This window comes from Pan paniscus, chromosome 21 (assembly GCF_029289425.2).
Source record: "Pan paniscus chromosome 21, NHGRI_mPanPan1-v2.0_pri, whole genome shotgun sequence".
Classification (NCBI taxonomy): Eukaryota; Metazoa; Chordata; class Mammalia; order Primates; family Hominidae; genus Pan; species Pan paniscus.
In genome coordinates this window covers 43,518,442-43,545,762 of record NC_073270.2, presented here as the reverse complement: position 1 = coordinate 43,545,762, position 27,321 = coordinate 43,518,442, and the positions used below count along the sequence as shown (strand labels likewise).

Genomic DNA, 27,321 nt, shown 5'->3' with positions numbered 1-27,321 from the left:
TGACACTGTGGCTAGAAGTGTCTGCTCAGGCTGGTGTGGGAGGGAAGCCAATCATAATTCTGAATGTTAAAATCCCAAAAATGTAATTCTGGAAAAAAATACTTTAAAAAATTCTTAAAAGATACTTATTTACATTTTAAAAAGGGGTTTATTTGAGAAACATATAAAAACATGACAGGATACTTCATAGACCACTTTCCACAATAAAATAGGCAATAATCACATATGTATTTTTGCAAGCATAAACACTCAGGTATACCAATGACAGTGGTACCGGTATGACAGTTATGAGCAGACAAACCCTATTCATAATGAGGCAGGTAAGTAAAAAGGAAAATGTACAGGTGAATATCACTAGGGTTGGTGATGGTGTGCACCCAACTTTATAATTTCAGTCATCTGAAATATTGTGATGAATAACCTAAGTCTTGATGAGATCAATCAAAAATAATGATGGGTCACCACTGTACATATGCAGTCACCCAAAGAGCCTAGATCTTGAGAAATTTTACATTGAACAAATGCAGATACACAAAAAGACATCTCTTCATTTACGGGGGAAGTTTCAACATTTTTACATACACACACAATGCTTATACACAAAGGCGATGTGACAATGCACTTTTGTCAAGTCAAATTGCAAAAAATGCATAAAATGAAGTAGAAATCTCTAAAAGCCCCTACACAATTTATACCTGCAGTATTGGAAATGATGCAAAGATGAAATATACAGCAAAGTGAATTGTAAGAAATAATGCTAACAATTTAAAATAGTGGTGAGGGGAGCCTAAAAAAGGAAAAGAACAACAGAAAGAAAACTTGACATATGAAAAGTATATTACAGAGACAGATTATGGGCAGTTACACAAAGCTAGTCCATAAGAGGTGGTCGACTTTCACGATCATTAACTATATTTTCAAGTCTTGTGTCACAATAAATTGCTACTTTTTTCTTTTGGGACATAGCTCTCCTTGGAGAATATATTCACATTCATTTTCTCTGGTGCTGCTCTTTTTGAAGTTATTCTGATTCCTGTGATTCTGATTTTGAGGATTTTAGAGTTCAAGGATTTCAACATTCAGGATTATGGCATTTGGGACTGTATCTTTCGGGATTATGATCCAACCCATTTAGGAGAAGGCTGTCCTAGTCCAGGTCCTCTGCCTGCCTGTTTACGTCTATTAAGTCTTGACAAAGACAGTAGTCTGGCTCACTGAGCTTTTAGGTCAAACCCCAAGACCACAAGGCTGGAATACTTGCCTTTCCCAGAGTCCCAACACATTCTCTGTGCCTTTGTATATGCTATTCCCTGGCCTAAAAGCTCTTCTGTTTCTTGTCCACTTGGGAAATTTCTACCTACTTTCAATCTTTCTAATCTCCTCAGGGAGACTGGAGGATCTCCCAAAGTTGACTGGAAGTCTATTTCCTCCTTCAGTGCTTCCAATGACAACTTCATAACCTCTAATGTATGTATTGTAATCATTATTTGCATGCTGTCTCCCCACAGAAAGGTAAGTGCCTCTAGGGTGGGTCTGAGGTGGGTCACTGTCTCCCAGGATCTAAACCTTGCCTGGAATCATTAAGTGTTCAACAGGTATTGTCTGAAGAACTGACGAATGATGAACTCATGGAAGAAGTCAGTTGAGGTTTCCTTTGAGCCACCTTACAAAGGTTTGCACAGAGACTTCCTAAATGACTCCAGTTCTGGGCTAACTCCTTAAGATGAGCCTCTGAATCAGATGTGGGCTTCTTTCATCTTAAAGCTTAATCCTGAGCTCATTACTTTCCAAATGCTTTCTGTCATCTGGGACTTTTGACAGAGATAAGACATGCTAGGAATAGATATTTCCAGATCCACTTCTTAAATAAAGGCCATCCCCAAGAGACTCCCAGGTATGTGAGAAGGGAAGAGGACTTACATTTGTTAAGCATCTACTACATGCCACAGTAAACTTGTGAGACAGATATCAATATCCCATTTTATAGATTCTTGCTACTTAAAGTGTGGTCAGAGAAGCAGCAGCCTCAGCGTTACCTGGGGGCTGGTTAGAAATACACAATGTTAGGCCTCACCCCAGACCTACTGAAGCACAATCTGCATTTTAACAAGATCTCCAGGTGATTCGTCTGTGATATAAACGTTAAGAAGCACTGTTATAGATGAGGAATCTGGGATCAGTGAAGGTAATTAACATGCCAAAAGTTACACAGCTGGTGTGAGCTGGGATTTGAACTCAAGTCTGCATTTTCTAAAAGGCTGTGTATTTCCCACCACACTGCTACTGAAACTCATGCCAAGCTTGTAGCTTAGAAAAACACATCTAACTTTGTATGAAATATATTTTAAAAACTTTATTATAGCATGGTTCATTATTTCAAAATTGAAGAATAAAGTTATTTTAAAAAGTTCACATCCCACATTACCAAATACAAAAAATCCTGGTCATAGAGGTTTCCTGCTTTGGCATGTCAGAATTAAAAATCTTTCTAGTTTATTTCTAAAACAGCTAAAGGTGCTGGATTGTTGCCTTGGTGATTAAAATTCATGTAACTTCTTAGTTCTCCGACGTCTCCTTAAGAGACTGAAGCCCGGGATCAAGAATACAGGCTTTGGGGGGCCCTAGCAGACATTAAACTGTCTGCACAATTTGAAAAAGTACTTAACTTATTTGGGGCTGTTCTCTCAGTAATAAAGCAGGCTAACGATAACCCACATGGAGTTGATGTTAGGGATAATGACATCATGTATACCCTGGAACACAGCAAATACTCAGTAATGTGAGACACTATCACACTATCGCCATCATCAATACCTACAGTAGCCTCAGACCAGAGGACACATCATCAGGAAAATCACCCAGTTAACTAGGCTAGCAAACATTGCTATTCCAGAAGTTTGCGAGCCAGCAGGCATACTTAACATAGACATGATTTATTAGTAATCAATACATTTAAGAAAGTTGTAGGCTTTTTTTTTTTTAGCGATTATCAAAATGACATGCTTAATGTATTTTATGATAACCCTGCAGCAAACAGGGACCAAATTAACCATACTTTTCTTTCTGCTTTGGAGCCAGGGACAAGGAAGGAAAGTGTTACTTAGAAAAAGTATAAGAAATGTAGAAGAGACGGGAAAAACAATGAATGTAATACACACCACAACACTACCATGTCATATATGTGCATAATTTTATAGTATATAAATCACTTTCTCGTATATTATCTTATCCAGTTCTCACATGCTGTGAAACATTGTCTCCATTTTAAAGGTGAGGAAACTGAGGTTCAGAGAACAAACGACACTCAAGTCACAGAACCTAAGCACAACAGTTATGGCAGAAACACAAACCCAAGTCTTCTGAACCCAGCCCAGGGCTACTTTCTACTAGACTACCCAAGTGATTTAAATTTACTACTCTCACAAAGGGAGATGTTCAGCGTCAGAAAATCACCCCCAGGACCAGCTCCCAGCAAGTTTCTACAGCCCCATCCGTAGTGGTGACCTACCCAGCCTAACACACACATCCTTTAATAGACTGCTCCTAAAAGAGAAAAGGACTGCTTCTCTTGAACCTGATACTTGAGAATAATTTCTGTTTGGGGATCCTTTGTTTGGCTACCTGGAAACAATGTTCAACATCTTTTCAACCTCCTTCTTATGCTAATTACAGCTCATCAGCATCTGGACACCCACAAGCAAAATCAATCTGGCTACAAAAGCAAGCCAACAACATTTTCTTACCATAAAAAAAACAAACAAGTAAGACTGCAAGATGATTAAATACACACAGCATTTCCCCAGCAACCTGCAGGCTGCTGCGTATAAAAATCACATCCAATATTACAAGAGTCCAGGAAGGTAGACACTAACAAACACCTCACACACGTAATTGTATTCTTTATGAGCAGTGAAATGTATACAAGTTTATTTTCAGTTTACTCCCTTTCACATTATATCTTCTGTTAGATGCCAACATGTCTAACACATTCAAGTATTCACACATTTTAAAAAAATACCATTTGAAAGGCATCTTCACTTCCCCTTCTTATGCTATAACCCAAATGAACCTAGATGCATTAGTCTTCAGTCTACAACTCACTGTCTTTCTACCCTGAAGTCCCAACACATTCACAACACTTAGAAGAGCCAATGTGGGCCAGGCATGGTGGCTCATGCCTGTAATCCCAGCACTTTGGGAGGCCGAGGGGGGCAGATCACCTGAAGTCAGGAGTTCGAGAGCAGCCTGACCAACATGGTGAAACCCCGTCTCTACTAAAAATACAAAAATTAGCAGGGCATGGTGGTGCATGCCTGTAATCCCAGCTACTTGGGAGGCTGAGGCAGGAGAATCGCTTCAACCCAGGAGGCGGAGGTTGCAGTGAGCTGAGATGGCGCCATTGTACTCCAGCCTGGGCAACAACTGTGCAACTCCGTCTCAGAAAAAAAAAAAGGAGGAGCCAATGTCACCATCTAAGCCCAGCTCACCTCTCCAAACTGCTATTACCTCCACATCCTAATCATTTCACCTGAAATTTACCCTGCCTTCTAAAAATACAGTCTAGCTCCTAACTGTATTAAAAGGCCCACCCTTGCTAAAAAATGCCCAAGATGCAGTGAGTAAAAACAGTATATCCATCATGATTCCCTTTATACAAAATTACACACACACACACACACACACACACACACACAGAGTCCCTAACATAGTGTTTGAATGGATGGTGTCCATGATGTTTTCAGTAATTAACTCTGGCTAGTAGGATTGGGGGTGATTTTTACTTTCCTTTCATCTTTTTTCACAATTTAAAAATTTTCTACATGAGTTTATTTTATTCATACTCAGATAAAGCAATAAAGCTGTGTTGAACAAGTCTTCCCCCAAAGACCCACCATTCAAAAATCTTCTAGTGGCACAGAGAGAAAGTAAAAGGGCTGCTTACCAAGGCTTGTACTGTGAGAATTCTGGCCAGTAGCTCTCAGCACTAGCTGGGCAACAGAATCCAGAGCCCCTACTCCGTTTTTTTTCTTTCATTATTGTCTTTTTATAGAAGGATCTGGAGCTTTTTAAAAATATAGATGCTTGGAGCCCCAGTCCTCAGAATTGCTGGAGGAGGGACATGTATTTTGTCAAAGCTGTTTAGCTGATACTGATCAGTCAAGGTAGAAACTACATATTTATGTCTCATTCTCAAGAGGGGGACAACAGGGAGAAAGGCCAGAATGCTAAGGGAAGTGTTTACCTAAAGGCACGTAACTTTGCAAGGTAACCATGTAGGGAATGGTTAGGAATAGAAACTGAAGGTTGAGCAGTGCTGGGCATCAGGTATGGAAGACCATGAGAAGAGTGGATACAGTGGGTAGATAGATAGGTCTGAAGGCCAACAAGAGGCACACAAAGTGAGCCAGGGAGAAATGTTTGGGATTGAGAGATGAAGGTTATTTATGCAGTACTGGGGCCAGGACTACTGACACCTTAAGGGACTGAAGAGAAAAGACACCAAACAGTTTAAATTAGTCCCACTACAGGTTAGCAACCTTAATTTATGATCTAAAAAAACCAAAACAAACCAAAAGCAGAAGAGCACTGCTTGTGATTCAGTTTTTGGAAGCTGCAGGAAAATCCTAGGTTCAGTTCCTAGGAAGGCCAGGTACTAGCTGTGTGACCTTCAGAAAATGACAAGTTATCTGGGCCTCAGTGTTCTCATCTATAAACTATGGGTAATAATACACAGCTCACAGGGTTATTGTGAGGATTAGGTGAAATTAGCTAATATATTTAAAAGCCTATTAGCGGACAAAGAACAAAAAAGGCCCCCAAATGGCAACATTAGGAAGCATATCTCAGTAAAGATTAAGTGTTCAATTTTAATAAACCAGATCCCACAGTTAATTATTGCCTAGTTCCTAAGTTATTTCCCCATTTTGGCACCATCTACAAATGCTGGAGAAATAACTAAAGGAGTCTGGCTATTTCTCTACTTTTGTTTCTACATTGCTGGCATTTGTTTTATCTATAAAAGAGATATACTACACCCTAAACTATTTCTATACAACTTAATCAAGATTATAAATGAAAACTAACAGAGTCCTACTGACACAATAACAGAGCATCAATGGAAAATTCTATTTCTAAAATAAGAATTCTGGTAATGCTGCCCCTAAAGAGCCAAGTTTCTACCTGGCAAAATGAAAAACACAAAAGAAAAACAGGAGTGATACGTGTTTCTCCTTCATACTCCCCAACCAAGCCCTCAATATCAAAACTGAATTTGGGCTAATTAGCGGAAACTATCAAAATAACTGAAATTAGTACTATACCTATGACCTGTAAAACTTTGGAAGAGTCCTCTGTCAGCAGAGCATAGTTAAAATAACTAGCCTAACAGCAATGGCTACTAACACCTAATGAATACTTACTAGGTACCAGGGCACCAGTACCATCCTCAACACTGTCCAGAGATTAACTAAGTCAATCCTTGCAACAGCTCTACAGGTCCTTCCAGGTCTGGCTTCTGCTTAACTATCTAATCTCCATACTCTCCTCAGCAAGGACTGGTACCAGACTGGTCTCAGAGGACACTCCTGTGGAACTTGGTAAAAATACAGATCCATTGACTTTATGCAGACTGCTGGAATCAGAAACTCTGAGAACACGTCCCCAACATTTTCAATGAGATTCCAGATGATTCTGATGGTCAGCTAGGTTTAAGGCTCACTGCAGTTTGTCCCTCCCAACTTTTTTTTTTTTAATACATGCTGCTTTTTCCATTGACTTTCCTTTACCTGGCTAACTTTTACCAAAGGTTTGGCTTGGGGGCCACATTCCTGGGGCGGGGGGGCTGTTTCTAATCACCAGTTCTCTCACTACCCAGGTTGGACAGGGAGCCCCTCCTGTGCTCCCACAGCGCCTCATACTTCCTTCTACATCTTTACCTTGTAACATAAATGCAGGTTTCTGTGTCTTGTCTCCCTAGCTGAGCTGTCAGTTCATTCACCGTACATTTTTACCTCATAATAGAAATGCAGGTTTCTATGTCTCCCTGGCTGGGCTGTGTGAACCTGTTCAGCTTCTAGCTACAGCACCAAGCCTGACACAAAGCAGGGACTGGTGGTTTGTTTAATATAAGAATGAATGAAGCCTCACTGACCTACCTTTGGGACATCTACCCATAGAAATAGACCCTCTCCAAGGGCAGTCTAGAATGGGAGCTTCAAACTGAAACAGAAGAGTCTGGTACCTATTTGAAGACGTAATGAATTTGAAAAGTGCTAGCGTAACCAGGATCGTAACTGAGGGTCCAGGGTAATATGCCATCATGAAAAACAGTGGCTGTCCCATTTCCCAGGAAGCTCCTGTTATGACCCAGCCTATCCACATATAAAGTCCTGGGTCACAGCTGGGCTTCACAACCACAAAAGGCAAGAGGTTTATATCCTATATGTAAACATGAAAACTGGAAGAGGTAGGGACCCATTCTTTTTTGAAAGAAGGCAAATGTGCAATAACTATATTACCATATTGAATGCTACCTGCTAGAGACTACGTCAGACACTCATGATCATTATTTGTCACAAAACATTCTAAGAAAGGTTTTATCAGGCTTATTTGACTGAGGAGGAATTCAAGGTCCAGAGAGAAGAAATAACTTGCCCAAGGCCACTAGCTAGCTTGCAGATACTGCTGGGTTTGAAATCAGGCCTATCTGCCTACAAAAGCAATCTGCCTTCTATGACTCTGTGCTGCCTCTGGATTACCAACCAGAAGACCACTGGAGCCACCCTGGTGTTGGAAGAAGCTTTAGAAGTAGACTTAGGCTCAAATTTTGCTTTGTCACTAATGTGCTAAACGGTATTTTGGTAACTGACAAACTCTCTGAAACTCACCTGTGAAAAGACGACAGAAATGCCTAATTCATAAAGGTACTTTATGTGCACCTGTAAAGCCCTGAGGCTTAGTAGACAGATGCCCGATAAATGTGAGGTGACCATTCATCAGTTTTCCCCACTCCCTCGAAAGAGAACAGTTGCTTCCAGAATGGCAAATTCATCCTGTCTCACTGTCTTCTTCAATGGCAGACAGCTATGCTGTGATCTACTTGGGAGCTGGGTAAATCCTTAATATGACTTGAACCAGTTAACAAACCAGATGTGCACCACTCAAAATCATCCCCTCAAGCCTGATGAAAGGAACCCCAAATCCAAACACATTGTTTATTTCAGCATCCCTACATTTTGTCATCCGAGGTCAGGAATGAGACAAGCAGCTGGAGGGAAAGAAAAGGAATTGATCCAGAAACTATTCAATTATAAGATTTTCAAATAGCAACAAAAAACAACAGCAAGACATTTTCATCCTTATTTAACATAAACTGCTGCTAGTACATGGCTTAATGCCATTCTTAAATACTGTTCACTCTTTACTGGCTTATTGTTCTGACCACTATAACCAACTCTGTGACTGTCAAGCTTGGAGAATACAAATATGGGCACAGGGGTGGTGGCAGCAGCCTCTGAATCCTCTGTTTATAGCTTAGACAGAGGAGAAATAGGGACCTGAGGTTCCTTGGTATATCCTCTCGGGGAAGGTTTTTATCTTGTATTCCACATAGAACTGGCATATTTACAGCCCGCCTCTAGGACTGGTAGATTCAGGAAGGAAAAGAAGTTCTTCTGGCAAGTACCTCTAAAATTACCAACATAGAAGGAGGAGGAATACAAACTGGAAACTCATCCTCATTCCAGCCACTAATACTAATGAAACAGGGTCTGTGCTAAGCACTTGATTTCTGTATTATTTCATTTAATCTTCACTTGTTACCCTTATGAGATAGATTCTAAGAGTATCTCAATTTTACAACAGAAGAAATTACAGGCTCAAAGAGGCTAAGCAACTTTTCCAAAGTCACAAAGCTGGTAAATGACAGAACCAGGAGACCAACCTAAGTCCTGTCTTAATCCAAAACTCATGTTCTTCATCATCCATATCACAATAACTAGCTATACATGCCTAGTGCCCACTGTCCCCTCTGCCATTTCCTTCACTGGCATAATAATTAAATACTATGTATCCTTCGAAGAGTACTCAAATGTTATCTCATCTCTTAAGCCTTCCCAGAATCCCTAAGGATACTCCTTTCTCTGGGCTTCTTCAACCACTAATGAACATTTATTATAGTGTGAAGTCTGGAGTCAGTATTAAAATGATCTAAACCAACATTTATCAACCCACCTGTTATGGTCTAGATGTGGTTTATCCCCATCAAAACTCATGTTGGAATTTAACTGACAATGTTATGGTGTTGAGAGGTGGTGAGACCTTTACAAGGCACCTGGGCTATGCGAGATCCACCCTCACAAAGGGATTAATGTAGTCTGGTGGGAATGAAGCAAGTCTTGCTCTTGCTGGACTAGATTAGTTACTGCGAGAAGGTTGTTATAAAGCAAGGCTGTCTCTTGTGTTTTCTCTCTGCACACGATCTCTTCCCTTTTTGCCTTCCACCGTGAGTTGACACAGCATGAGGCCCTCACCAGATGGGCTGCCTGATCTTGGACTTCTCAGCCTCCAGAATTGTGAGCCAAATGAACTACTTTTCTTTATACATTATGTAGTCTCAGGTATTCTGTTATAGCAACACAAAATGGACTAAGATACCCCCGACATTGTGTTAGATTTGCATGAGTTACTTCAATTAATTCTTACCCAAGAAGGTAGGTATTAATTTTGATCTTAAAGATAAAAAAAAAAAAAAACATGTATTGAAAACTACTACAGGACAGATGCTGAGCAGCCTTATGGTACAACCATAAATTGGTTAACTCATTAACAACACTCTTTCATAATGCTCTTAATGACCAGCATGTGTCTCATGTTGATTATAGCCAGTACATGATATAAAGATGTTAAATAAATTCATTTATTCATTCACTCAATATTTACTGAGGACCTACCATGCACCAAGCACTATGATAGGCAGTACAAATGCCAAACAACAATTTCATCAAGTTATTTTGCCATCTGTCCCTAATAACTTCTATAATTTGAAATGGTAAGAGTCCCTACCACGATGATGACTTGTCAAAGCACCAAGGTCTTCTGATCAAGAACTCTTGACTATCAGCAATTCAGAGAAGAGCAGGCTAGTCTGGACCCAGGACAACAAATAACAAAGGCAATGACTTTGTGAAATGAGTGTGACATTTGTGATCACGAGCTCAGGAAGGGTCTGACTCTCAATTTAGCCACTTACCCACTGTATGACCTAAAGCCATGATTTCAATGAGCCTCACAATGAACCCATCTTCAGAATGAGAAATAACACCAAGCTTGAGGGGCTGTTGTAAGGCTCAAACATGATTGGATGTGTAAAGACTCTCCTACAGGTGCTGAATATAGGGAGTAACAAATGAACATATTGGCTGAAATTCTAATGCCTTTTGTTTCAGTCTGTACCATAATCTCCCTCCCACCAGAAGTGTCTTCCTCTGTAAGCATTTCTGTTCTTGTGTTCCCTTTAACAATGAAATATTCTTGTCTAGTATGTCTTTGTAATTGTAATATAGTTTTGTGGTAAATATCTATAAAATTGCTTTTTCCCCCATGTCTATTTTCCTACTTCTTCAAACTGTAAATTTGCTGAGGGCTGGGAGTCTCTCCTACCTTGGTGGTAACTTTGAGAGGACATGAGAATTGGGAGACTAAAGCAGAGACTTATTAAGGTTGCAGTGAAGTTCAGGAGAGATGATGAGGGCAGAGACAGTGGCAACGAAAAGGACTGGTTCAAGAGATTTTCTAAGGTGAATTCATAGGGCTGATGATCAATTACACATGGGGAATATTAGAGTTAAGCATGGCATGTTGATTTCCACAGTGGGTGGTGGGGAGGAGGCTGGTGCCATTTACCAAGCAGAAAAGATGACAGCAGTGAAGGAATGGATATGGTTTTGAACAAGCTGAGTTTGAATATCTGGTGCTGTCTGCTGATTATTAGCTGTGTCAACCAGAGGTAGGGAGTGAGAACTAGACTGAAGATCTGGGAGTCAACCACAGATAGATGAAGGTTAAAGCTGCAGGAGTAGATGAGATCACCCAAGGAGAATGCATGGAAGGAAAAAAGGGGAACTAGGGGAAGACACTGCCAATCTATTCAAAAACGAATGCCTGAGGGCCAGGCAGAGGAAAAGTATCTGGAGATGGAATACTAGGAAGAGCAGTCTCCCCCAGGACAAGCATTGTATTCTGTTCCTTGTCTCCACTGGATCTGTCACATACTAGGTCTTTGTTATATTTTGAACATAGCAGGAGCCCCAGTAAAAGCTGGCCTCAAACAATGCCATGTCATTACAGCCCAGCACGAAGACTTTTAAAAATGTTTCTTTTTGTCTGTGTTGGCTAAACTCCCTTCTTTTCTGACTGCAGGAAAGGTTCTGCCATTTCCTTCTTCTAATCCTAGGAGGCGGCGTGGGAGCTCTGACCCGATTTCCTCACTGTTAGGAAGATACACAAGGCAGCTGTATGCTTCCTGATATGTGCAGTCCACTGGAATCACTTACAATTCTTTGCTGATGACAGAAAAGTATTCTTTAAAGCACTGACCTATTACCAACTGCTGTAACTGCTGAAAAGGTAAAAATGTGTGTATATACCTAGTGTGCACACCACACACCTACATGCTGCTCGGTGGCTCACCCTCTTAAAGCTCTTAACAGCCTCCAGGGGAACTGTGTTAAAACAGTGCAATTAACTAGAACTGCTACAAACTCAATAACTCACATACCTAATGAAGCAATACGAGGAAAACTGGACCTATATTAATAAGAATTTTTAAAAGAGACAAGAAGTAAAGGTCGGATGCCATTTCTGGATCCCACCTCTTTTCTTCTTCCCTCCTATTCTGAAGCAGTTAATACCAGGGAGACAATATATACTGTGCTATTCTTTTAAAACCAAGGAGGCAGCCAATCATGCTAGTGCACCCAAGGACAAATCATTTCTTTCCAACCCATCCCCCAAGCTTAGTGCCTCCCCTGATCTATTTCTGAAGGTTTTATTATGCAAACCTAAATGGATTTCAATTATAATAATTCTTTTCCTTCCCCACCCCAAGTCACAAAAGAGGAACTAAATTACCAGCATTCTAGGTTGTAAGGGCAGTTTTGCTTTTACTCCCCTCTTTAGAGTCACCTTAATCTAGAAACTCCCATCTCTCAAGCCCTTCTGTTGACTTGGGAACACAGCTGTTTTTATGTCACTCACTACTTAGCATAGTTTGACTCCTGACATTCCCATCAAGAATGGATTTGCCCATTTGCCCACAGTTATCCTGGAGCAATTAGACCACAGGCCAGTAAAACCAACCTACCCTCTCCTGGCCCTCCCACAGTAGAGGTGTGGGCATTTTCTCTGCCTGGCCATCCCCATGGGTATGTGTGACTAAAGCCAGGGTGGGCAGAGGTGGAAACAGTTTAAGGTCTCTTATGGTGCCTGCTTTATTCTGGGGTCTATGCTAAGCATCTACATGTCATCTCATTTGACTCTCGCAAACACCCTTCATGGTAGATTCTAGCCTCATTATCTTACAGATAGGACAAGTGCGGCCCAGGGAGCTTAGGAACTTGCCCAAAATGGCACAACTGATAAGCAGCAGATCCATCTGTACCACCTCAGGCTGCACTGCGACTTTGGGAGTCAGGGGAAGGCCCTAAGAGGTGACAGGGGCTATGACGGGACCAGGATGGACTTAAAGAGGCAAACCAGGATGTGTGATATCATCTGAGGGACCAAAATAGGTGCCCCTTTATCAAATAAGATGGACCCTAAGGTTAAGGAAATAAATGTCACCTACAGGTGGAGGGTTCAGGGCTCAGCTGCCATAGCAACTCCCTGAATTCCCATGGCTACAAGAAAAAAACACACTCTTGTGAAACTCCCTAACAATATCAGGCAAATTATCAGACCCCTCCTAACTCTGATTGGACAGAGGATTGGCCTTGCAAACATTATTTTCTGATAAGCAACTGCAGACTTCCAGACAGTTTCAACAAGCTCAGAGAGACTATACACAAACTTTGTGTCTTACAGTTCACCTTTTGATATAAAGAGCCAAATCCTACCTCATTTTAATGCTAAAACCCTGCCCCAGAGTGAACATGGAATGTGTTACATATGTTTACCCATTGCGCATGCACTTGACTCCCCTCATAAATATGTGTAGCTTTCCCCCAAAACCTGCTGAATGTGTATGACTCTTTTGTCTAATACAGACCTTGTGAGGCCTAAAACCCAACCTGCCCTTTCGTTTTTTGAAGACAGATCACCTTTGGTACACGCCACAGACTGTCTCTTTCTAGTTTACAAACTTGTATCATCAACAAACCTCTCCTTTCTACTAGTTAGCCATCCTGGTGCTCTTGTGGACAACAGTGACAAGCCCCTGAAGCTTCACAAGAAAGAAAGGGAAGAGTGTGGGGTAGCTCTCTAGAGCTTCTGGACTGGCGAGCTGATTCCCAGGCCTCAGTGTTCCACCTAGGAGCTGGGCTACCCCTAGGTGCTTGTCACAGGGTAGCCTTGCCTATAGGGAAGGTCAGTGTACAGCAAAGCTCTTAAGGGTGTGGCTCTAAAGTGGGGGTTCTGCCATAATCTCCAAGCCAATGTGACAGAGTTAAAACTTAGGGCTAGCAACCCACTCATTTTAGCATCCAAACAAGCTGGGTGAAAGACCCTTCACTCTAGGTGTATGACTGACTGACAACCATCAATCTGAACTGAAATCAACTGTATTGACTTCAACCTTGTAGGTTTCTGAGGAAAGCCCCAAACCCATGTTTGTCCTCAATGAGCCTTTCAGGGAAATGGTTGTTCATTCACACAGTCAAGAAACATTTACTGTGCATCTATCACATGCCAAGCACCACGGGACCAGGCAATGGGATCTAGAGGGGACAATGCCATTGGTTCCATAATTTCAAGGGCTATGAAGGCAGAGTCCTGAGACCAAGAGTCCACTGAACAGAAGATTCTATCCTAGTCTACGGGTTCATGACATGCTTCCCTGAGAAAGACACATCAAAACTAAGGACCAGGCCGGACACAGTGGTTCCTGTCTATAATCTCAGCATTTTGGGAGGCCAAGGCGGGCGGATCACTTGAGGTCAGGAGTTCGAGACCAGCCTGGCCAACATGGTGAAACCCCATCTCTACTAAAAATACAAAAAGTAGCTAGGTGTGGTGGTGGGTGCCTGTAGTCCCAGCTACTCATGAGGCTGAGGCAGGAGAATCGGTTGAACCTGGGAGGCAGAGGCTGCAGTGAGCCGAGATCGCATCACTGCACTCTAGCCTGGGCAACAGGCCAGGAAAAAAAAAAAAGGGAAAAAAAAAAACAAAAAACAAAACTAAGGACTAAGGACAACTAAAAGATAGCCAGGCAGACAGGTTGGAGAAAAATCACTGCACATGGAGGGAAGAGCATGCTGGAAGCCCGGGGGCAGGAATGAGCTGGGCATGCCCACCAGTATTCCTGATGGTCTGAGGCCACTGTGCTCTAGCTTAGCACACAAATCTGGCCCACTTACATGAGAAGGGCTGGCACACGGAGGCCAACAAAGAGCACAGTCTTACCCAGAGGACAGGACAAAGAAACCCTGCACAGTGCGCACTGCTCTGCTCTGCCTCCATTCTCACTCTGCCATTCATGGCCGAAGGCCGGTTTGTAGGAGTGGCAGCAGCTGGCAGGGGTGGCAGGAGTGGAGGGCTGTGCTTTCTCCTTGGAGTTCACTTCTGCTCTCTGGGTACTGGTCCGCTCAGGATGCAGAGCTCATCCTCCCCAGCCATTACAGCCCGAACATGCCTTCTAGGAGACGTCTTACCAAGCCATTGCCCTCACTAACATAATGTTATCACATTCCTAATGCGGGTACTCTAAAGCAAATGTACTGTTACCAGCACGCCACCGGGCACATTTTTCAGAAGAAAAGCAGCTGCTCACTGAATCTGTCACTTCCTCCTCTTCTCAGTGCCATGACCACAGAGCAGGAGCCTGCTAAGGGCTGTTTTCCTTCACACTCTGTTCCAGCACACTCAAGATGCAGCCTCAGGTCTCTCAGTGGAACCCAGCAGGTCAGCCACAGCATCCACCCTGAGGAGCTTCCTGGCTCACAGGCAACCCTGACAACCAGGGCTTGTTCCTGAGAATCTGAAGGTGTGGCTATCAGAGCTTCTAGTTCACTAGTCCACTTCCCTCATCTTACAGACCAGAAAGGAAAATGCAGTGAAGGGAAGTTAAGCCAAGGTTCCAAAGTCGCACACCTAGTTAGCTGTAGAACCCACAGCTCGGCTGCCTTCCCAGTTCATCTCCTCTAAAAAAAAAAATAAGGATGCCACCAATACTTCATAGGTTGTGAGTTTTAAATATGATAGCGAATAGTGCAGCCGGGCCAGGAAAGTGGCAGGCTTTCACTAAATGGTGACTGTCTGAAAAGTTTATCTCCTAGACCTCCAGGACCCCCTCCATTCCCTCTCCCAGGGACTCATTTTGCTGAATTTTCAGTGGGGAAAATCTAGCACGGGGTTAACATATTTATAGCTAGTGTTTGGTCAAAATGAGTTAAACTGAAGTCTCTACTTGTTCTCAGGTCTCTAGGCCACAGTATTTGCAAGGCCAGTTCCTCTTTTGCTCCAGCCAGATTTCCTGTTGTCTCTGGAGAGTTGATTTGATAAAGATATCACTGAAGATAACCACTGAAGGTAGGTCACACCACCTTCCCTTTAGCCACTCCAAGTTGGGAGAGACTAAGCCAAGTCAACTGGAAAAGAGAGAGGCGGGAATTCTCAAACTTTCATCTACGAGGATGAGGAATGCAAAAGATCCTGCAGATACCCATGCCAATTCCACCAAGCACTGACAAAAAAAAAAAAAGCCTCCTAAACCATGGGACGAACATTGCTTCTGAGAAAACAGCCAAATGAGCCAGTCAGCTCAGCTTCTCCTCCTCTCTCAACACACTACCTCCCTACTCCTCTCCACCCGCTCCCCACACTTTAAAATAACCATCCAACCATGTAAATTCCCTGGTGCAAGTGTCTGCCAGCCTCCAGCAGAACTGTCAATGCTCATAAATCCCTGGCCTTCCAGATTGCACTGTGGCTATTTATTGGGGAGAGGGCTGCAGCAGGCCACTAGACAACAGCAGGAAGAGACTGGCCTAGCAGTAACTACTCTGGTTACAGCATCACAATTCATGGCAGCATTTTGCTGGGAGTGTGCACCATCAGGGAGGAGAAACATAAAAGGGGAATCTGGGCTATAAATAGTTTATTTCGGCAATTCCTGATGTTGGCTGAATCATACTTTAGTACAGAAATACATGAAAGCACCACTCTGGAGGTGACATGTGTTGCCACCTCATTACTCTTTTCTAAAGGGTCTTCCATCAGAGAGACACCTCGCTACAAATTATAGTGAAGAAAACAAAACCCTCACACACAGACTTATTAACAGTCCAGAAGGAAATGGAATGACCAGGATTCAAACAAGCAGAGAACTGGTGCAACAAAGGCTATCAGTGACCTGGGGTCTCTTTTTCATTCATGAAAAATAAGAAAATAGTAAGAAAAAGGTAGCACTCTTCCCCTCTATCCCCCAAACACGTCAGAATTTTTCAAGGTAGTTCACATTTCCCTATTTCTCCTAATGCACCTAAATTAGGCTGACTCTTCCAGTGAACCCTACCTTCATGTTCCTTCTCAGTGGTTCCCACTTTCTTGATCTTCCTGGGAGATTTCATAAAGAGGGGAAAGATGGTTCTTAAGCCAAGAATGTCAACAAACTTATGGCAGTTGTCTGTGCCTTCAGGGCCAATCATGGCATGGTCCAGCACTTTCAGGGCACTGCTCCGGGAGATCTTCTTTTCCCTGTGAACAAAAGAGGTTTCAGATAAGGTATTTCATGGGGAAATTATAGAGCTTAAAAAAAAAAGGGTATTTGCTGCTGTACACATTATATATCTAAATGGAAATATTACATACTTGTTAACAATTAGGAGAAGACGTCTACAATAGGGTGGACAAATTCTTACAGTCAGAATGATAAACACAAAAGGCAATACTCAAAATTCTTTATGAAGCATTACCACAATTACACATGAAAAATGTACATTAAAAGTGACTGGAAAGAAAGAGACTAAAATTATAAGAGATTATTTCGGGGTGTTGAGATTATAGACATTTCATTATTCATTTTTTTTTCTTTTTAACAGCTTTATTGAGACAATTCGCATACTATACAATTTCTACCAGTTAAAATGTACAACTCAATGGGTTTTAGAATATTCACAGATATGTCAGCTACCACCACAGTCAATTATAAAACATTTTCATTGCCCTGAGAAGAAACTACATACTCTTAACACCCCCTACCCTCTTCATCCCATCCTGGCCCTAAGCAACCACTGATCTACGTTCTGTCTTATAGATTTGCCTATTCTAGACATTTCATGTAAGTAGATACCATACATTATGTGTTCTCTTATGACTGGCTTCTTTCACTTGGCAATGTTTTCAAGGTTCATCCATGTTGTAGCACATATCAGTACTTCATTCCTTTTTATTGCTGAATAACACATGCCACAATTGGTCCATTTATCAGTTGAAGGACATTTGGTTTGTTTCCACCCTTTGGCTATTATGAATAATGCTGCTATCAACATTGTTTCCTTAGTTTCATTTTTGGATTGCTCATTCCAAGCGTATAGAAATACAATTGGTTTTATTTCCTGCAACCTTGCTAAACTCGTTTGCTAGTTCTAATAATCTTTTAGTAGATTCCTTAGGATTTTCTATATAAACTATGTTATCTGCAAACAGATAGTTTTACTTCTTCCTTTCTAATATAGATGCTTCTTATTTCATTTTATTGCCTAATTGCCCTGGCTAGAACCTCTAGGACAATGCCCAATAGCAGTGATGAGAGTGAAAATCCTAGTCCTTGTCTTAGGGGGGAAACATCCACTCTTTCACCATGAAGTATGACATTAGTTACGGGTTTTTTGTAGAAGCTCTTTATCAATGGTTGAAGAAGTTCTCTTCTATTCCTAGTTGAACTATTGGTATGAAAGAATGTTGGGTTGTGTCAGATGCTTTTTCTGCATCTTATTTTTCCTTTTTCTATATCTCAGTTTCTCATTTTTCCATAATGAACATATAGAATTAAAAAACATAAACTATTTTCAAGAAAAAAAATAAAGGTGTTTTTCCCTCTTGAAGCAAAAGGTCATAGAATAATAGTGCCACTGGCTGCTATTCTTGCAGATACTTCCCTAGGGAGCATAATTTTTCTACAATCTTAAATTATTCTTTTAAATACTCTGAAGTAGAGAGAAGCAAGTCAGTCATTTCCTATCTTGCTACAGCTGGTAAATAAATCAACCAAACCAATATGCAATATTTACTGGGCAACTACTTAGCACTGTGGTAGACACAAGAGAAAACAGTAAGAAATGGGTTCTGCTTCCAAAAAAAAAGCTAAATCTGGGGAGACCAAAGTAATATGAAAGGATCAGAGAAAAGTATAAATCAGCATATAATTTTCCCCATGTATTATTCAATCTACAAATATTTACTGGATAACTCTCACATGATTGGGAAAGATTGCGTCCCAGTTCTCAAGCAATTTACATTCTCAAGGCAGGAGACAAAGAGAAATTGAGATACCTGATAATGGTTAGTGTCAAGGAAGTAAAACAAGGCCATGTGAAGGAATGACTGGCGTGGATCTCTTAGATTCAGTTATTAAGGAAAGCCTCCTAAGGAGTAACATTGTGTTGAGAACTGAGTGATAAGATGAATCAGTCATGTAAATTTTAGGGGCAAAACAACACTCAAGACGGGAGGAACAGCAAGCACAGAGGTCCTGAAATAGAAATGAACTGTAGACAGGCGACTGGTGTGTTTGAGGTACGCCAAGGAGCAGAGTGTTCCTAGCTTCGATTAGGGAGGGAAACATGGGCTGTATCAAAGGCCACAAGGCATCCAAGTGAAGAAGTGATTCCAGGAGTAAAGTGGATGCAATTCAACATGTTGGTTCTGAGATTGCCATGTGTTACATTAAAGTGAGAGAGACAAATTACATGTATTTGGGAGAGTGTGGGGAAAGAATAATATACATGTAAATATTTAAAATAAATGAACAAAAAACTAGGTAACAAAATAATAAGTTAAGTACAGTGGGCAGACAAGCAGGGAATACTTTAGTTAGAGGAAGGAGACAGTTTCTGAAGAGATTCCAGTCTGTCAAAAAAGCAAAATAAACGGCCACCAGATTTCACCATCAGGAAGCCACTAGCAACCTTCCAGAGAGCAGTGGTAGGGCAGAAGTGGAGTGAAAAGTAAAAGGAGGTGAGAAAGTAAGAAGGGTGAGTGTAGGTTACGCCTTAGTAAAGCCTGGAGGAGGAACCCCAAGAGAGGGAAGCCGGGTCAAGATTTTTTTAAACTACTATTTTTAAGAAAAGCTAATGGTGATGTGGAGACCAAAGATAAACAAGGGAGAAATAAACAGCTGGAGAGAGGTGACTGGTCTTGCAAGAGAAGGCAGTATTCATCAAAAACAGGGTAACAACCCAGAGCCTTTCATCCAATTTCTCGTGTGAAAGCCAAAGAAAAGGAATCAGAAATAATATCCCCTTTGGACAGTCTTTTGCAGACACAACACTATTAAAACACTGCACTATTAAAGTGCTACTGGTCACAAAGAGTGCTATCCTGGGTCAGACTAGCCAGCCAGGACTGGGTCCCAATAGTGGAGGAAAGGAGAGTAGGTACAAAGCTTGCTGACAGTGCACCTTGGAGCTACAGGCCATCCTGGTTTACTTAGGACTGTTCCACTGAAAGTAACACATCCCAGATTTCTCAATCCTGGGCAAAGAGAGAGCGTTGGCCATCCTACTTCATGCTAACCTATTCCTATCTTTATTTCCCTTGTGGATCAATCAAACAATACAAAGATTCATAAATGCCCATCAATCCAACTACTGAGTTTCAAAGAAAAAAAGGCATATACTATTGAGCATATGTCTTTATGCAGCAGACATTATGCTAGCTGCTAGGAGTTATAAGGTCCTTGTCTTTAAGCAATGTAAGAAGAGGTAAATAAAAATGCTTTCGAAAGTCTGAAGCAATGGAAATTAAGTCCAAGATGATGAGAAGAGGAGATAATTTGCCTTGGGAGAAGTCAGTGAAGGTGTCAAATGGCAGGTGACTTCTGCACCGAGTCTAAGGAATGAGTATTTGCCAGGCAGAGAACGAAGAGCAAGGACACTGTTGGGAGTGGTGGCTGTACAGCATGTGCAAAGGTGTGTGCAGCCTGTAGGAGCGTGCCAGCCAGGGAACTAGAGGTAGTTCCGAATGGCCAGTGGTGGAAGATGACTGAGGAGAGGCGGCGAGGAACATGGTCATGACAGGCTCCACACATGCTGTCAGGGAACCCAGGCTCCATCCTGTAGACGTCGAGAAGGCGTGAGAATTTCAAACAAGGGACGGCCCTGGACAGATACATTTTAGAAGGCTTAATCTGGCAGCAATGTGAAGAAGGGATGGGAATGACAGCGCTTGGGGGTAAGGGAGGACAGTTAGGAGACTCTGGCAACAACAAAAATGAGAAATGACCAAAGGTTCTGACTACAGCAATGGTATGAAAAAGGCCTATTTGAGAGAAGCATGAAATCTTAAATATGAGGAGCCAGGTAAACAAGGCTCCAAATTCAGTATGAAGGGATTTTTTGTATTAAGATGAAAATTCTAACAGAGACTTGTTTTCACTGCAGCTGGACTTCAGCATCTTACAAGCTTGAATTTATAAAAGTCATGACTAGGACAGATAACCATGTGAGCGAAATTTAGGAAATTGAGATATAATATCTGTATTGTTTAGTCACTCAGGAAAAGGCCTCTTGAAATGAATGGCGGTCATAAAATAGGGCACCTTCAGTTACCATTCAGCATACGCTCAAACCATTTCACAAATAAGACAGAACTGTTTGAAATACAATTCAAAAGACTCTGGTGTAGCCAAGCCTCTCTTTTTTTTTCCTGCCTAAGCAAATTCAACAAACAAAAGATTTTAAAAGTAAAATCCTTCTTGAGGTAGGCAGTGTAAGACACGTTTAGAGGGGGCAGTAATTGCATATTGATCACCATTTAGGCAAGCAGCATGGAGGTGAACTTTGGAATATTCACTGGGCTTGAGTTCAGGCTTTTAGCAATCAATAGCTGTTTGGCCTGCCTTTCTTGGGTTGACTTTATTTGAAATATTTATTCTACTGGAGGACAAGTAGTTTATCTTAGTCTTGTCTGGGTTCATCAGGCTGTCGATCACGCCAGAACCAATGTGAATGCTAGCCTCTATAAAACTGGGGGGTTGTGGGAAATGGAGAGTCATCCACTGCTCCCTATTCTGCTAACAGTGAGCCTTCTGATGTGGGAGAAAACGTTTTCTGTTGTAGTTTTAATTAGCTTATTCTTCTTTATTATGCAAAAACACTTTTGCTATAAACACAGATTCTGAGTATGATTTTCTTTGTTCATTTGTTCCCTCATCAAATATTTATGAGGTACCTAGCAGGTGCCAGATATTAAGTCCAGGATGCAGAGACAAGGCACAGCTCATTGCTTCCAAGGAGTCTGGTCCACAGGGGAGACAGACATGCAGAGAATGGGCAGACTGAGAAAAGCTAAGTCCTACGGTGGAGGTATATACAAAGCAGAGTGAACGCAGGAAGGAGGGCTGACCATGTCTGAGTCAGGGAGGACTTAAAAAGGAGATGATGCCTGAACCAAGCTTCAGGGGATGTTTTTCTTGGATACGCAAAGAGGGAGAGGGTATTTCATGCAGAAGGAAACAAGAGCACATGCAAAGACAGGCGTTAAGCATGGGACATTTAGGGAATTGGAGCATGGTACTGCTAGAATATAAAGAGTAAGAAGAGGGGCAGCAGCAAAACAGAAGACAGGCTGACTTTTGTGTATAAGAAAGATTATGCTTGCCACAGTGTGTTGGACAGTAACGGGGATGGCGGAGCAGAAGGAAGAGAGAAACAATATTAGAGGCAGAAAGACTGGTAAGAAAGGCGGGGGTGCAAAGGGTTGAGTTCTGATTGAACCTGAGATGCCTGTGGAACACGGCAGTGATGTCCAGCTTGAACTTTTATGTCTGAAGCCCAATAATGAAGTCACCAATAGGGAAAATTTTGAAAGAGTCATCAAATCTATGTGCAGTAATTAATCCATGGTGTGAGTAAGATTACCCTGGGAGGGTACAGAAAGTATTCAGAACAGAAGACTAGGACCTTGAAGGAAACTTATTTGAAGGACAAATGAAAGAGGTAAAACCCTCTCCTTTCCTGGACAAGGGAGACTGATTAAAAAAAAAAAAAAAAAAAAGCAACAAGGTGTTCTTTAAAATATTCTGTGAACCATAAACTAATCGTGGCAAGAAATACAGATAATGCCACATGAGATCATATTTTCTTTGCCTTACAATGTGCATGATGAAGTTCACTTACATTAGAGTCTGAAATACAAGATCACTTTACAGGATTCAGGATTTCTATGAATTAGACAGTAAGATCAATAGGACCACAGCCAGAGGGTGGGGTGGGTGGAAAAAGAAAAACAGAAACAAAAAATAAATAAATAATAAATACGACCACAGGCAATTTCAAGTTACTAATATGGTATCACTAAATGCAGTGATAGGAAGAGATGTGCACCATCAGCTCTCATGAACCTACATGAGCTGGCTCCAACACATCACTACTCATATCACCCCCACCGCCCACCACAGACCTCACACTTGGCCATGTGACTATGCACAGCCAATAAACCGTGAATCTAAGTAACATGTGCACTTCAGAGGAGAAGTTTTAAGATTTATTGCATTATGCGGTCTCTTCCCTCTACCATGAGATAGGCATGTACCATGAAGCACTGCTCCTTCAGCCTGAGTCCTGAAATAAAGAAGGTGTAGAGCTGAGCTTCTGACGGCCAGTGATGAATGAACCATGAGTGAAAAATAAACACCTGTCATTGAAAGTCCTTGAAATTTTGGGCTTCTTATTCCAACAAATAACCATGTTATGACTGAGGCCTGATATGTGATAGAGCAAAGTTGCTAAATATAAGATAAATATACAAGTTAATTGCATTACTATCCACCAGGAATAAAGAATAAGAAAATGTAGCTTAAAAAGTGTCATATACTGCTGGACTTCCACTCTGGGTCAAAATGGGGTAACAAGGACTGGATTTACACCCTCCCTAACCCTGAAAGTTAAAAAAAAAAAAAAAAAGATGAACAAAACAATGGTTTTTAGACACTTGACATCAGGAGGGTAACACATGCAATGAACCCAACTGACTGCCTGGAGAGTTTCCAGGCCTCAGAGAAGGGAGGAGACAGAGCTAGGAGTCCAGCAGACCAATGCAGCCAGAGTTCACAGCAGAGAGCTGCACGGAGATCTGCAGAGGGCCCCTTCCAGTCTCCAGTACTGACAAGCGCAAGCATGTGAGGAAACTAATCACTGCTGCAGAGAGAAGCTGCCTAAGAGAAGTAAGAAAAGACAATCCCAGAGCTCACAGAGGGCCAGGAATAGTTTGTATTCTCACCAGTTACGGTAGAAAAATCTTATTAATTCACAGTGCACCTGGCGGAGTAGTAAGATGGGTAGTGCTTCAGTAGCGAGGCGTTATTAGCCATAGACTAATCTGGTCCTGCCTAACAGAGCTTAAAAGTAAGTCTCAAAAGGACCAAACTATTTCCAAGTAACTTTACATCTTAGAACAAAGCTCCAGAACATTTACAGAAATACCCCTCCAAAAAAAAAAAAAAAATTCAACATCTAACAAGGTAAAATTCACAATATTTGAATTTCCATAAAAAATTACTAGGGATTCAAAGAAGGAACATATGACCCACAGAGGGGAGAAAAAAAATCATCAGTAAAAATAACACAGGTGACAGAATTAGAAGATAAAGACAGTAAAAGCATAATTATAACTACAATTGATACGTAAAATGAAGAAAGTCGAGAAAAGCGTCAGCATGTTAACTAAAAACATAGAAGAAAAGCCCAAACTGAGCAGCTACAGAGGAAAAATACAGTAGATGAGATTAACACTGCAGAAGAAACGAAAGACTGAGCTTGAGGACATAATGACAGAAACTGTCCAAAATAAAACACAAAGGAAAAAGAATACAGGAAAAAATGAACAAATCATCAGTGAACTGTGGTTGGAAAATTTCAAATACCCTAATATACATGGAATCATATTTTATAATACACAATTTATAATTATATCATATACATATCATTATACTCCCTTAAAGGTGGATGGGGGCAGGAAAAATGTTTGAAAACTATAAATGTCCAACTGGGCAACATGGCAAAACTGTATTTCTACTAAAAATATATTTTTTAAATTAGCTGGGCACAGTGGTGCATGCCTGTGTAGTCCCAGCTACTTGGAAGGCTGAGGTGGGAGGATCATTTGCACCCAAGAGGTAGAGGAGGAGGCAGAGGCTTCAGTGAGCTGAGACTGCATCACTGCATGCCAGCCTGGGCAACAGAGAGGGACCTTGTCTCAAAAAAAAAAAAAAATTATAGCTGAAAAATTTCCACCTGTGATGAAAACTATAAACCCAGAGACCCAAGTAGCTCAATGAACCTCAAACACCAGAGACATGAAAAAAACTACATAAACTCAAAACCAATGAAAAAGAGAATATCCTAAAGACAGCCAGAAAAAAGGGACAAATTACAAATAGAGTAACACATATATGAATGATGGGAGACTTCTCATCGAAAACCAAGAAAGCCAGATGCCAGTGGAGCAACTAAGAGTACCGAAAGGAAAAAAACAAAAAAACTCCCAGAAAAACCCTATCAACTTAGAAAGCTATACCTGGTGAAAATATATTTCAAAGATGAAGGCAGTCAGGCACGGTGGCCCACGCCTGTAATCTCAGCACTTTGGGAGACTGAGGCAGGAAGATCACTTGAGGCCAGGAGTTCAAGACCGCCCTGGCCAACATGGTGAGACCCCGTCTCTACTTAAAGTAGAAAAAAAAAAAATTAGCCAGGCGTTGTGGTGGGTACCTGTAATCCCAGCTACTCAAGAAGTTGAGGTAGAAGAATCGCTTGAACCTGGGAGGAAGAGGTTGTAGTGAGCCAAGATCGCACCACTGCACTCCAGCTTGAGTGACAGAGCGAGACTATCTCAAAAAAACACAAACAAAAAGCAAAAACAAATAGCCAGGGGTGGTGGTGCATGCCTGTAATCACAGCTACTCAGGAGGCTGAGGCCCAGGAATCGCTTGAACCCGGGAGGTGGAGGTTGCAGTGAGCTGAGATTGTGCCACTGCACTCCAGCCTGGGTGACACAGCAAGACTGTGTCTCAAAAGAAAAGAAAAGAAAAAGATGAAGGCAAATATTTTTTCAGTCATATACAGCTCACAGAAGTCATCACCAGTAGACCAGCACTACCAGAGATGTTAAAGGAAGTCATTTAGGCAGAAGGAAACTGACCCCGGATGGAAATCTGGATCTACACAAAGGAATGAAGAGCAAGGAAAATGGCAAATAAGTGGGTGAATATAAAATGCTTTTTCTCTTTATTTTCAAAAATCTCTTTTAAAAAGATAACTGACCATTTGGCCGGGTGCGGTGGCTCATGCCTATAATCCCAGCAGTTTGGGAGGCCAAGGCAGGTGGATCACAAGGTCAGGAGTTCAAGACCAGCCTGGCCAACATGGTGAAACCCCGTCTCTACTAAAAATACAAAAATTAGCTGGGCGTGGTGGCACATGCCTGTAGTCCCAGCTACTCAGGAGGCTGAGGCAGGAGAATTGCTTGAACCCTGAAGGCAGAGGTTGCAGTGCGCTGAGATCACGCCACTGCACTCCAGCCTGGGCAACAGAGTGAGACTCTGTCTCAAAGAAAAAGAAAAAAAAGATAACTGACCACTTGACCACTTAAACAAAAACAACAATGTATAACAGGGCTAATAACATTTTGAAATAAAAATGTATGACAATAGAAGCATAAAAACCTGGAGAGAGAAATAGAAGTTCACTCCTATAAGGTTTTACCCCACAGGTGTGTGCATGCACTTCCGGTGCCTCTTTTTGGATTAGGGTCCCACTCTTACGGCCTCATTTAACCTTAATTACCTTCTTAAAGGCCCTATCTCCAAATTCAACAAATGAATTTTGGTGGGGAGAGGGTCACAGTTTAGTTCATAACAGAAGGTAAAAGATACCATGCATTAGCACTAATTAAGAGAAAGCTGTAGTGGCTATATTAATATAAAACAAAGTAGATTTCAGATCAAAGAACATTACCAGGGATAAAGAAAGTTATTTTCATAATAATAAAAGGGTCGATTAAACAAAAGAACATATAATTCTAAAAGTTTAAGCGGCTAAAAGAACTCAAAATATATGAAGCAAAAGCTGATAGAACTGAAAGGAAAAATAGACATATCCCGAATTACAGTCAGAGGTTTCAATATTCTTCTCTCAATAATCGATAGAATAAGACAGGAAATCTGTACAAATATAGACGATTTGAACAACATGATCAGCAACTTAACCTATTTGACATTTATAAAGCATTCCACCCAACAACAGCAAATACATATTCAAGTATACAATATTTAGCAACATAAGAATGTATTCTGGGCCAAAAACAAGTCTTAATAAATTTTGAAAGGCTGAAATCAAAGTATGTTCTCTGACCACAATGAATGGTATGAAAGTAGAAATCAGTAACAGAAAGATACTCAGAAAATTCCCAAATACTTGGAAACTAAACAACATACTTCTAAATAACTCATTGGTCAAAGATGAATCAGAAAAGAAATTAATATTTTCAATTGAATAAAGATAAAAATACAGCATATCAAAATCTATATGACACAGCTAAAGTAGCAATTAGAGGGAAATTTATAGCAGTAAACACCTACAGGTTGAGTATCCCTTAGGGGTATCCCTTAGGGGTATCCCTTAGGGGTATCCTTTGAGTATCCCTTCGAAATGCTTGGAACAAGTAGTGTTCCAAATTTTGATTTTTTTTTCCAGTTTTGCAATATTTGCATTATACTGGTTGAGCATCCCTAATCAGAAAATCTAAAATTCAAAATGCTCCAACGAGCATTTCCTTTGAAGATCATGTTGATGTTCAAAAAGTTTCAGATTTTGGAGCAGTTTGTAGGAAAAAGAATAGCAAATTAAACACTGAGTAATGTAAAGAAAATAAATAATGAAGATTAAAAGT

The 27,321-nt window shown here is 41.2% G+C and overlaps 1 protein-coding gene across 1 annotated transcript in view; it reads right to left on the bottom strand.

The window, feature by feature from the left end:
* Positions 1-27,321, bottom strand: part of CTNNBL1 (catenin beta like 1) — a 177,095-nt gene that overhangs the window by 52,848 nt on the left and 96,926 nt on the right. Inside the window, exon 11 of the mRNA XM_003805015.5 lies at positions 16,727-16,908. Coding sequence (XP_003805063.1) covers positions 16,727-16,908 — 182 coding nt within the window. The remainder of the gene's footprint in view (positions 1-16,726; positions 16,909-27,321) is intronic.